The sequence below is a fragment of the Hippoglossus stenolepis genome, chromosome 22 (genome assembly GCF_022539355.2).
Source record: "Hippoglossus stenolepis isolate QCI-W04-F060 chromosome 22, HSTE1.2, whole genome shotgun sequence".
In the NCBI taxonomy this organism is placed as follows: Eukaryota; Metazoa; Chordata; class Actinopteri; order Pleuronectiformes; family Pleuronectidae; genus Hippoglossus; species Hippoglossus stenolepis.
The window spans coordinates 824,788-837,228 of NC_061504.1; the positions used below are offsets into that span (position 1 = coordinate 824,788).

The following is a 12,441-nucleotide window of genomic DNA, read 5'->3' on the forward strand; positions in this document are numbered from 1 at the left end:
TTTGTGAATATGGACAGTTTCAACTCAAACAGACTCAGGATGCGTGTTGTCCTGACACTCACCTGGCTCCGAGGCACACCAGCAACTGGAACTTGCCATCCTTCCCAATGTTCCTGGGTGTAGAGTTGATCGCATTGATGTAGTGACAGAGTGACTGACAGTTCAACCCCATGTCAACCATCTGGTCAGCTGGCTGCAGGAAGGCAACAGCCTTTTCTGCATATGGAGTAGATGACACAACAGAGTCAAAGATGAGTTAGAGTAGACATAAGTCTATCTGACAGATTAATGTCCTCCATGTGTTGGATTTAATATCCTGCACAGAAAGCAATAGAGAGGTTTACCAGCCAAACGGGGTGTTACACACAATAATGGACCAAGTTAAATAGTTTATTTTTACAGCAACAGAGGGTGCTGCAGCTCCATGCTCACCAACAAAGTCCCACACGAACACAGTCCTCTGGAAGAGCCGGGCAGACTTGAAGCTGTGATGAAAGAACTGTTCCAGAGTAGCCACCAAGCTGTTCTCCCCACATAACAGCACTGTCAGGCTGCCCCTCTGCCAGAAGACAACCAGGAGATGAAAGGTCAACTCATAAAGCACACAGCTGAGCTGAGTGGCAGATATGGCAAATGACAGAAAATATAGAAAAATAGAGACAGTAATGTCCAAAATACAGACATAAATAAATAGTATAAAATGACAGCAGCAAAAGCCGAGATACCCTTTCAGTCAAAGTATGGGTCAAAATGCTTCAATCAAATAGTGTCTTTAAGTTGGGCTAAATAAACCAATAAGATGTTTAGGAATTACTTTTAGACCAAAACCTTAGAAAACATGTTCTTTTCTTCCTAAGTGTTAATAGTCAGCACTAGCAGGTAAATGAGCAAACATAAGTAGCATAAAGGCCGATTCATGCTTCTGCGTCGAAGCTACGTCGTAGGTACGCACGTAGCCTAGGCACGGGGCCGAGCAGTCATACATGTACTGTAGAATTACACCGCCGAAACGCTAGTGGCAGTAGAGTTTCGATGCTAGTGTTGTGTTGTCCGGTTTCTGGTCCGCTTATTTACGAATTCTGTGGCGTCTCTGTTTACTTCAGAACAATGGTGAGTGTTACTAAGCGGATCGTGTTGGAGTTGGAGCTGATGGATGTTGAGCAATTACTTTTTCTTAAAGAACTGCAACGAAGAACAGAAAGATGTCGTCTGTGTTCGTTCGTTCAACTCAATTAAAAAAAATTACTTATTCGCGATGGTTTGGTGGATAAATATTTATTAATTGTATATGTATATTTTGTTAATGGTTTTATATAAATATGTATTGTATATTTATACTTGGGATTATGTGTGGGGTTCTTGGAGATGGTATGTGCCTGCTGAATTAATTGACATCGACCTGTATATAAGGCAGCCAGTCTGAGCTATGCTGTATCACATGTGCACCAGGGTGAATAAAATAGCTTCAAGCCTGAACTGAACCTGTATCGTGTGTTTTTCCTCTCTGGACGCCTCAGCCGCTCGGGCACTCTAACAGAGACTTTTTAGTCAAAGGAAAAATCAACACCAGGAGATTTGGGCATCCTGAGTTGTACAGCCACAAGAGGGTCGCTCCAGAAATCCGTTGTCACAGCTAAATGTATCTGCTCGCTGTTAACCCAGAGGCTGTTCAGATATCTGCTGTTGCTGCTTTTCCTTGCTGTTTTCTATGGCTGATTTATGGTGTGTTGTGAATATGTTTTGGTAATTTGGCACGTGAATCTAGTGTTGTCTGGTTCATGGCCTCTTTGACGATTTCATGAACCACTCTCCAACCCTGTTAATGAGTTCAGAGACAGTTCATTAACATCCCAGTGTATCAATTATTCACTAATGAGATCAGTCACTAACCTCTTTCTCTGGCTTTTGAAAGTGTTTGACAATGTTGTTCACTGCGTCACCAATGCCCTCTTGGATTTGGTCAGAAGTTGGTTCTGGAATCAGGAAAACAGCTGCATCAATTTCGAAGTTCTGAGAACATCTGAAATTTCAGTTACCAAAAAAGCTGCTGAGCTGATATTAGGCTAGAGGTGGGGACGGACAGACAAGCAGACAGACAGGACGACAGAGGAAGACAGACAGACATTTACACCTGGGGGTAATTTACTTTTAGACAGACAAAATAAATGAATAAAGAAATAGACAACAGATCCAATAATTCTATGATAAATTATGATTCAATATGATTTCATTCCTGCTTTAATTCCTAAATATAAACTATAGTTGTGTAATTGTAAATGTAATTATTAATAAGATTTTAATTAGAGTTTATCAAGGCACAATTGAATGCTGATTTCATTAATTAACAACAAAGGTGGCTCATTAAGTATGTATGCTGTGATAGTGTCCGTTATGTCAGAAGGGGAGAGTATTTCTTCACTGAAAAAATTGCAAAGAACGACAATGAAGGCTTTTATCCACAGATGTATGGAACTCTTCTCCTGACTCGCCTTTTCCTTTCCCTTTGCAAACAGTTCTCGATGAAGCCTGACCTATTTATCAAACCATCTAGTGCATCAGGTCACAATTCAAGCCCAAAACTATTTTTACATCTTTTTTGTGTGTAGATTGGTTTTAGGTGGACATTAACTAAGAGCCTAAATATTCCTGGCTACACCACTGCATGGGTTTCACCTGAATCAATAAAATGAATCAATCCAATTTGATTTGTATAGCCCATATTCACAAATTACAATTTGTCTCAGTGGGCTTAACAAGGTGTGACGTCCTCTGTCCTTAACCGTCAACAAGAGTAAGGAAAAACTTCCAAAACCCCCTGAGCCGACCAGTTCCAAGCCCTGACAGATACTGACTGTATTCTCGTCCGGACAGTGATGTCATGCCAGTGGTTTGGGATGAAGAATGCTGCAGTGGAGGCGTACGGCAGCCTCTCCCCCCATCCTCGTCTTTACTTGGCACCACCAGCTCACCAATCAGAACCCTCTCCAGGCTGCCATCATCCACACCCTTACCAAGCCATCGTCCACATGGGAACCTGGAGGGGACACAGAACATTCAATGTTTTTATTATTGTCAGCAAGTCTCATGGCAAAACCAATTCAACACTGAATGTCTCCCTCAAACGAAGTTGTTTCTTTCTAAAGCCTTATATATGAAATTCCTCTGCCTCATAGAGCTCCATTGTTTCCAAAACTATTAAAACGAATCAGTGAGCCACACTGTTCCACTGGATGTTCGTCACCCTGAATCCGCACGCACACACACACACGCACACGCACACACGTCAATATAACATTGTATAACATTATTTAATCTGTACTTTTCTGCCATTTGTCCTCTTGCCTTTTTTACTTCACAGAGAAATAATTTTTTTCTAAACTTATTATTATAGAGAAAACTGACATTCCTGAAGCTTCTATTTGAAATAACACATGTGAAATAATTACAGGTAAGAGAAATGAGAGCTACATTAAATTAAAATGATAGGTATAAAAGAGCAGCCCGCACTTACCTGTATGTGTGTCCTGTGATCTCATTGCGCACCATGACACAGTCCACCAGCCATTTAGCTATGAGGCCAGCGTTATCATGACCCAACTGAGCTGTCGTCAGCTTTCCCAGGTTCTGACACTAAACACACACACAGAGACAGAGAGGGAGAGAAATATCATATTTTCACTGTTTTCCATATAAATTCACATTAATTTTAATAATAAACTATCTGATTCCACAGACTAATTTCACTTCACAATGATAGCTCACCAACTCAGAGTGTCACCCAGAAAATATCAGGACATTTGGATATATATGGGGCAGACACCATCTCTATATTTAAGGTTGGACTTCAAACATTCCTTTTTGACAAAGCATTTAGTTAGGGTAGGCTCAGGTGAACCCTGAACCATCACTTAGTTATGCTGCAGGAATTTCCCTCATGCACTGAGAATTTCTCTCTACCCCTCTCTATGTTTGTCTGCCCCCAGATTTTGTAACATCTCGACCTTACTGTAAAGTGCCCTGAGATAATGGATGTTGGGATTTGGTGCTATAAAATAATAACATAATTTGTATAGCACTTATCTAAACAAGGTTACAAAGTGCTTCACAAAAATCCATTGCAAAAAATGAATGAACTAAAATAAAAGGTAATCAATTCAGTTAAATTTTAAGCACCAAATCATATTATTATAAGGTCAAGAACTTAAAATGTATAGAGAAACCCAACAGTTCCCAAATAACAATAACAAATAACATTGAACTGAATTGAATTGCCCCGTTTAATTAATCATTTTCAAGGAGGCTACCTCATACACTGCCCTGACATTTCAGTTGCAATTAATAACTCATAACATTTAGCTACATTGAATATTTCATTATTATTTATTTATTTAATATTTTTTCCACTTAGTAGTAGAGTAGTATTTTATCGAAGCCCATTTCCGCCACTGTGATGAAGAAAATAAAAATCCTGTATCTCATAATTATGACTTAGTATCTCATTATTATGAGATACTATCTCACTGATAATCACATGTATTTAGTTATTAATCGATGATGACGGATCATGACTCCGGATGGTTCCATCAATTTAACCCTGATGTCCTGACTGTTGGCGTCACGTTAAGTCTCGTGTTGGGTGAAGCAGGGGAATGCGTGCACACAGTGTTTAAACATGTGTCTCATGAACTCAAACAAACACAAAGTAAACGTCAGTCCTGTACGTGTCCTAATAACTTGTGATCAGTGCTGGTGTTTATTGTTAAAAGGTAAAGTGAGCGCAGGTCAGAGGGGAAGTGAGGCGGAAACAGACGCCGACACATACAGGAAGACCGGACCTTTAATGAGATTTATGAGATACTAAGTCATAATAATGAGATACTATCTCATAATAATGAGATACTAAGTCATAATAATGAGATACTATCTCATAATAATGAGATACTAAGTCATAATTATGAGATACTATCTCATAATAATGAGATACTTAGTCATAATTATGAGATACTATCTCATAATTATGAGATACTAAGTCATATCACAGAGGCGGAAATGGGCTTCCATAGTATTTAGAGTCGAGGGTGGAACTGCATTCGAAGAAAAGGTGGTGTTCAATTCTAAAAATACTCGGCACATAACAAACCACTGATGACCTAGTCCAAGCTAAAAGCAGGTTGACTGCATGGCAACAGCACAAACAGGGAAAAGGGCAAGTGAACAAAAAGAAGTAGGTGGACAGAGGGATAAAACCTTGTAAAGCCCTATGAGACAAATTGTGATTTGTGAATATGGGCTATACAAATAAAATTTGAGTGATTGATTGATAAATAATGGGATGGAGGGAGGTGGGAAAGTCCTCTAATTAGAACAAGGCAAAGATGTGTGTGTGAAGCCTTACAGCAGACTGATGGAGATGGACAATAAACATTGTGGGAATCACAGAAACAAGACAAGAACTCTCATGCAAGCAACAAAAGAAAGTTCCCCACACAGACATGCAGTGTTAGAGAAAACTCGAACTGCACAGTGAGAGGAAGCTGAACTGATTTGTTTGTCTTTAAGAGCTACAATGTTATTATTTCCACGCTGCATGCGTGTGTGGTGTGTTGAGGAATTTAGAGGCAGTACAACCCTTTTATTAAAGAATATAAATAATCACTGTCTCTGTAGTGTATTGTTAATGGATTGTTTTGGATGATACTTTTGGCCCATGTTTGGGATCTGAATTTGAGGGACCTGAATTTTATTACTACTATTTAGGCTTTTCATTTTCATTTTGTTTTGAAAGGCGAAAGTCAAACTACTGGTAAGGTGATAGCATGCATGAGAAAGGAAGTGAACAAAACCAGTGGAGCTGAGGATGAGGCCTAAGAGGCTGACACACAACTCAATGCCTGCACATCAAAACCAAGTCTGTGCTCAGCATGAGAGGCCAAAGGTCACAGTACTCACATCAAATGTCATATCCAGGAAGCTCTTGGGGATCTGCATGATACCCGAGTCCCCCAGCTCTCCTGACACACACACCCAGGGGTTGGAGGTGGTCATGGTGTTGCTCAGCTTCTTGATGGGGATAATGACGACTCGATATGGGATCACTGAAGGGACAAACATGTCAGTGCCAAAGTTAGTGAACAAAACTGAGCTGAAAAATACATTGTGCTTTTACTGTTTTTAGATGCAAACTTAGAACAAACACATGGGAAAACATCAAAGATCAACATACTCAACTTATTCACATGAAAAAAAATTTAAAGACAATCTTATACAGGTACGAGAGATCCATACCCTCCCACTCCTCCTATTGTCTGTAAATGGAACACCCCATCTGAGACAATAACATGTCACTCAATGTATACAGGTTTAAAGTTGGCTGGTATATCAAACCACACCATTACACAGCTGATTCCAGGATGCATAGCGATGAGGAAATGTATCCTTATTCTCATTCCGATCTCATCCACCTTGTTTGTAAAAGACCTGGAGTTGGCGAGGAGGAGAGAAGGCAGGTTGCAGCCAATCACCTTCTTGGCCAAGTGAATGATGTGCTGCAGTCTGACCCTGTCCTTGGCAGCGTACCATACAGTGATGGAGGAGGTGAGGATGGACTCGATGATGGCAGTGCAGAAGTTAACCATCTTTGGGAGGTTGAACTTTTCCGCTGTTGCAGGAAGTACATTCTCTGCTGCGCTTTTTTGATGTTCAGCTCCCATTTCAGGTCCTGGGTGATGAAGGTGCCCAGGAAGCGGTATAACCCAACATTCCCCACTGGGGAGGCAAACAGGGTGATGTCTGCTCTGAACAGCTGGAAGCCTGCCAGCTGCAGCGCAGAGTATGGTGTTGACCCACACAGCCACTTCTCCGTAAAACACAAGGCAGAGGATGAAGAAAAGTCTCTGTTTCTAGCCACCATTAACCGAAGTTCGTCCAGTTTGTTACCCATTGAATGAATGTTGGAGAGAAATGATGAACGACGCATGAGCGCCTCAGCACCTTGGTTTCACTGAGTGAGCAAAGGGGAGCGCACCTTTGACCAGATGTCCAGTAATTCCACTGATGAACACAAAAATGATGGAAATAAGTCCACTGGAGTTGTTCCCCTGATGTTCAGGAACTATTCTCTGGTGAAAGAGCTCGGGTCTCAGGAAAAAACGGAATTAACACACACAAAAATGCCTCTATACATGCACTATATATAAATAAAAGATCAACATAGTTTGAAACAGAGTTTCAATATGATACTAACATTTTTTAAACAACATAAAGAACCTCTGTTGTTTTTTTAAAGAGTTTTATCTTGAACCATCAGTGATGTGATTTAAACCATTTTTTGTACTTTCACGCATTTTTCATGGCTTCATGGTTTTACTAAGTCAAACACTGATGAGCCACAACATTGAAAAAGGTAACATTATATGAGATCATTGTATGTTTCATAATCTATGTTTAAAATTGAGATTGCTCAATAGTTTTCAGTATTCAACATAAATACTGGAGTGAATCTGAGCCAATGTCAGAGGTGGCGAGTAGCTGAGGGAGAACTCACTGATGGTGGTGAAGACGCTGGTGAAGCAGAAGTAGTCAACGGCATTCAAAGACAGCAGGTAAAAGAGGAATTGCTCCTTCTCCTCCTCACAGCGCAGGAAGGCATAACGCTTGTACAGCTTCCTGTGGGCAAAGCACACAGAAGTCAAGTCATGCTCAAATAACGGAAAACAGAATTATCATAATGCACTCAAATGGTTTCTTAGTGCGTCTCGTATGCAGCCACATTCTTTCAGCTTTGTGAACGCAAATGCAACATGGGCAACATATGAAGGACCGCTATCTCTAACCGGCTGCAGTTTCACATTGAATGGAGAATCTTTTTATTCTACTCAGTGCCCATAGGTATATTTGTATGGCCACAGTATCAAAGGAAGGAACCAAGGTACATTTTTAGTCTCACTTCCCAGTGGAAATATTGGATTTTATTTTTTTCAAGTGGGTAAAATCATATTCAATAGAAGAGCTGTGTGCAGCACATTATCCCCTATGTGAACAGATCAAAAGACACCACACTCAAAGGGAGTTATGCTTAAAGCTCAACTATAAGCAAACAGCATGATCAACCTTCAGAGGAGAAACGACTGAATGGATGAGCTGACAAACTAGCTGGTTTCTCAAATTAATACTTGGTTCGATTCCCCACCTTTGATTAATCCCAACAGTTTACCCAACCCTGATTAACCCTAAACATGACCTTAATCCACAAGAATTAGAGATTTATTTCTAACTTGGGAAGAAGTTGCTGAGTTCACTATCATTTCAAATTTAGGGATGTCACACTTTTGATATAATACTGAAATTGTCTTCATTTCTGCATTGCTGTGATTGGTTTCGACGGACTCATCTTTTCAAACATGCAAGAATATTATTAGTGCAGCAACAAAACAAAGTGAGTGTGTGTGAGCTGGGTGGATCATGTGGCATGCTCACCTGGTTAAGGCTTGTCGGGACAGCAGCTGTTTGAGGTGCTGAGAGAGCAGCTTCTTTTCCAGGGACAGACGTACCCAGGCTCTGGCTCGGCCTACATCTGTCTTAATCTCTGACATCCTCTGGATATGACTGAGGAGACAAATGATAGAGTGAGGAAAGCTCACGAGAATAGAGACACTTGAATACAATTTTTATTTTGATTAGTGATTTCCTGCTTTTCCTGATGTTGTGTCTAATCTATACTATATACTAACTGTACAGTCAACTTATTGTCAATGTAGTCAGTTCACCTTTTAGTCCAAGTGACAATTTGTGCCAAATCTGAAGAAATTCCCTCAAGCCAATCTTAAGATATCACATTCAAGAGGCCAAAAAAGGAAACATTTGACCTTTGACCACTAAATTCTAATCAGTTCATCCTTGTGTCTAAATGAATGTTTGTGCAGGATTAATAGAAATTCTTGTATTGTTGCGTACAAGAGGTCAAAAATGGCTTTTGTTTGTTTACAGTGACCTTGACCTTTGACCACCAAATTCTAATCAGGTCATCCTTGAGTTCAGGATAATTTTTGTGTCAGATGTAATGAAATACCTTTTGAGCATTCCTGATATATCCCTCAAGGCTTTCCTGAGATATCGTGTTTGAAAGAATGGGATGGACATACATATGTATGGTCAAACGGACAACCCAACAATATTATGCCTCCGGACCCTGGCTGTTGCCGGCACAGACGCATAATAAAACATGTTGCTGGTCATTCCTGTGTAACCTTGAATCCCATAAGGCCTTGACGACCACCATTATTGTGTATGTGGTGCATTGCGACAGTTCTGCATCGGTGTCTGTGATGATGGAAGTTGTATTGAGATTAACCAAATATATATACATTTAAAGAAACTGAGCTGCACTGAAATGCTGTTCCTGACCTGGGAACAGCAAATTACTGCAAGATGGACAAACATTTATTTACTTGTGATTCTGAATTTCCAGAACTGCACAAAAAACTAAACAGAATTCACAGTCAAGAGAGAGAGAATCTGGGAATTCAGAGGACAGCAGCATGTACCTCATGTCCTGTAACAGAGACACACGGAGTGATGGCATTGATATGGAACAGTCAGACTTCTTCCTCTCAGGAACACGTGACACTGTTAGGAGAAATACATATTATGATGCATGTGTGACGCTGTGTTAAAGAGACAAGAACACAGTGTGTGTGTGTGTGTGTGTGTGTCTGCACTTAGAAACAACTTGAGTCATAGACATTATGGTGTGAGAAGATTTGGGCCGGTCCTCACAACTTCAGAGAGCCGTTTGAGGGTTCATAACCGATTTTAGGGGTTTAGGTTAGAATTAGATTAGGTTTAGGGTAAGGGTTGAGGTAAGGCATTTAGATTTGATGTGACGTGTATAAGGTCAGGGGCTTGTTTCAGAAAGCCAGTTCTCAACTCGGAGTCAGTTGCTATGGCAATATACTCAGTGAAGTTAACCTGCTCGCTGGCAGGTTTCCATAATCCAGAGATTTTCCTGTTCTTTAGCTGGAGCCTTCAGATTGAAGGAGGTGTCAGATATAGCGTGATCTTTTCAGTCAGAAACAAAATATGCTGCAATAATTTCAGATTGACCCATCACTTACTAATAATCCACCTAATGTTCCACCAGGTGTTTTTCTATTTGTGTCTTTTGCATTTGCATCCTTATATGATCCACATCTAAATCTGATGTTTAAAATGTCTTTACACCTTGTACAGCTGCTTCACAGGGAGCTATGTGAACACCAGGAATACATTTTACAGTTCTGGGCTACTTCGTTTCATTGTAACTTATCTTAACTCTTATCTTACAAAGATCAGTTGTGCTGTGGACATGGGTGTACTCTCTCCCTTAATGTAATGTCCAATATCCCTTTGTGAAAAAAGGTGCTAGATTTATTATGGTACCATACAACTGTATGATTGAGTTAGCTACTGTTTAATACGTGTAAACATCAATAGGCCTCTATGTATCTTATCTTTCTGTGGCAGCTGACACGATGTCTTTGTTCTCCTGTAAGGAACATTAACGGGTGGTGTTCTTCACTAACATATTATGAAAAATCCGTGGAGTAAACAATTTAGAGCTGCATGGAGGTCTGTTATGGCAGAAGACCAGACAGATTATATCATCAGTAACTGTTCAAAGATGAAGATCACACAGTGAAATTGTAAATTCACCAAGGACACTGGCCCACCTCATTTGAATTATGTTTTTACAACTATGTGAAGGCCACATCATAATTTTTCCAATATATAAATTTAAGTCAAACACAAATTTCGAGATGCTGCTTCTCAATAATATTAAATGTGGGCAGTGTTATGAAGTCAGATATTTTTTCACTATATGTCACATTGTTGAATGTAACCACTGAATGCAATTTTTTCAGTAGGGTGAACTAAACTAATCACAATGGCAAGTAATTAAATTCTATGTGTTTCATCTTCAGTTCCTGCTGAGCACATTCTAGGACTATTGGTTTGCATGTTTCTAAAAATGAAAAATATACAAACACACACACTTGCATATATACTGTAGATACATATAGATGTAGATTGAATCTAAATAATTTGAGTAAGTGGAACACGAAGGAGAAAACCTTGTGCAGCTTTTAAATCAAAACCTACACCAGTCAACCAAGAGGTCCGTTTCTTAACCCTGCTTTCTGAAACAGGACCCAAGTAAGAGGCAAGGGATTGCAATGTCAAAAAGTGTCCTCACAAACACAAATATAAAAAGTTGTTTGTGTGTTACATGATGACTCTGTGTGCTGCTCCTCCAGCTTCTCCTCTCTGGCCTGGTAGTGCAGCAGGAGGGACCAAAGGGCGGATTTCCCCTGGGAGGTTAGAGAGGTGTCCATCAGAAAAACAGAATCACAATAAACACACACAATAACAACTATTGTAGTACTCAAAAAACAAGGTGTTCTAAAAGAAGATGTATTAGGCAATGACCTCTTAGGCTCAATATCCAATGTTTATATAAATATATGAGTAACTGCAGCAGGGTTATACTGACAGCATGCATGTGTCTTCAGCTTGGCTTTATGTTAGGTTTAAGTAGAAGACAGTGGACAGAGACAGTACCATTCATTCTTCTCTCTGTGTGTTTGCACTGACCTGTTTGACCTGCAGCCCGTGACTCCAGATCCTCTCCAGCAGGTCACAGAGGCTGGCGATCAGAGTGTTCTCCTCCAGGCCAGTGATGTTGGCCTCCCCATGACCCAGCTCCACAGCTTCCCGGCCCATCTTCTCCACCAGCATTCGCTTGGTCTGAACACACGCATGCACATGTTCAGAAAATGGATTGACGGATAAGGAAATAAATACAATTCTTGTAAATTGAGAGAAAACTACATACATAAGCTACTATAGTGATAAATCTCAAGTCATTTATAAGTGTAGGAACATTGCTGGGGTTTTTTCACCTTCATACGACACTCCTTGAGTAGACCTTCCACAAACTTCCAGTTGGTCTGGGCAATGACAGCAGGAGACAGATCCGAAAGTTTGGGCAGTCGAAGATTCTTCCCCAGGCTGCGGGCCTCCTGCATGTACTTCTGATCAGCAAACATCAGAGAGCCAGTTAGTGAGCTCGACAAACACTCGGACGAATCTGAAAGCTCATCTGAGGTTGTTTTTTTTTGCATTTGAAGTAACGTGTTTATTTATATCTAATAAACACACATTAAAGACATTAAACCAAATGTTTTGACTAATCTGATTTGAACCTGCTGTGTCTCGCTTGTTTGCCTCCGTCTATCACAAACTATGCTGTGTGTTCAATCTGTGAAAAGGATTAAACCCACAGCAACCAAATTCCCTTTGTTCACATGAATTTTCACCGACACTGAGAAGCTGTGAAAATCTCAATGGAGGAGTCCCATGTGAGGTGACAGGAAATGTGATGGTATAGTGGAGGAATGAAAGCAA

The 12,441-nt window shown here is 40.2% G+C and overlaps 1 protein-coding gene across 1 annotated transcript in view; it reads right to left on the minus strand.

Moving 5' to 3' along the window:
- The window catches only part of LOC118101663 (DENN domain-containing protein 5B), a 53,892-nt gene that overhangs the window by 3,201 nt on the left and 38,250 nt on the right, over positions 1–12,441 (minus strand). The window contains 12 exon segments of the mRNA XM_035147590.2: positions 63–216; positions 433–559; positions 1,891–1,973; positions 2,853–3,034; positions 3,512–3,630; positions 5,950–6,095; positions 7,544–7,665; positions 8,476–8,604; positions 9,543–9,624; positions 11,264–11,345; positions 11,629–11,781; positions 11,937–12,068. Of these exon segments, the coding sequence (XP_035003481.2) occupies positions 63–216; positions 433–559; positions 1,891–1,973; positions 2,853–3,034; positions 3,512–3,630; positions 5,950–6,095; positions 7,544–7,665; positions 8,476–8,604; positions 9,543–9,624; positions 11,264–11,345; positions 11,629–11,781; positions 11,937–12,068 (1,511 nt within the window).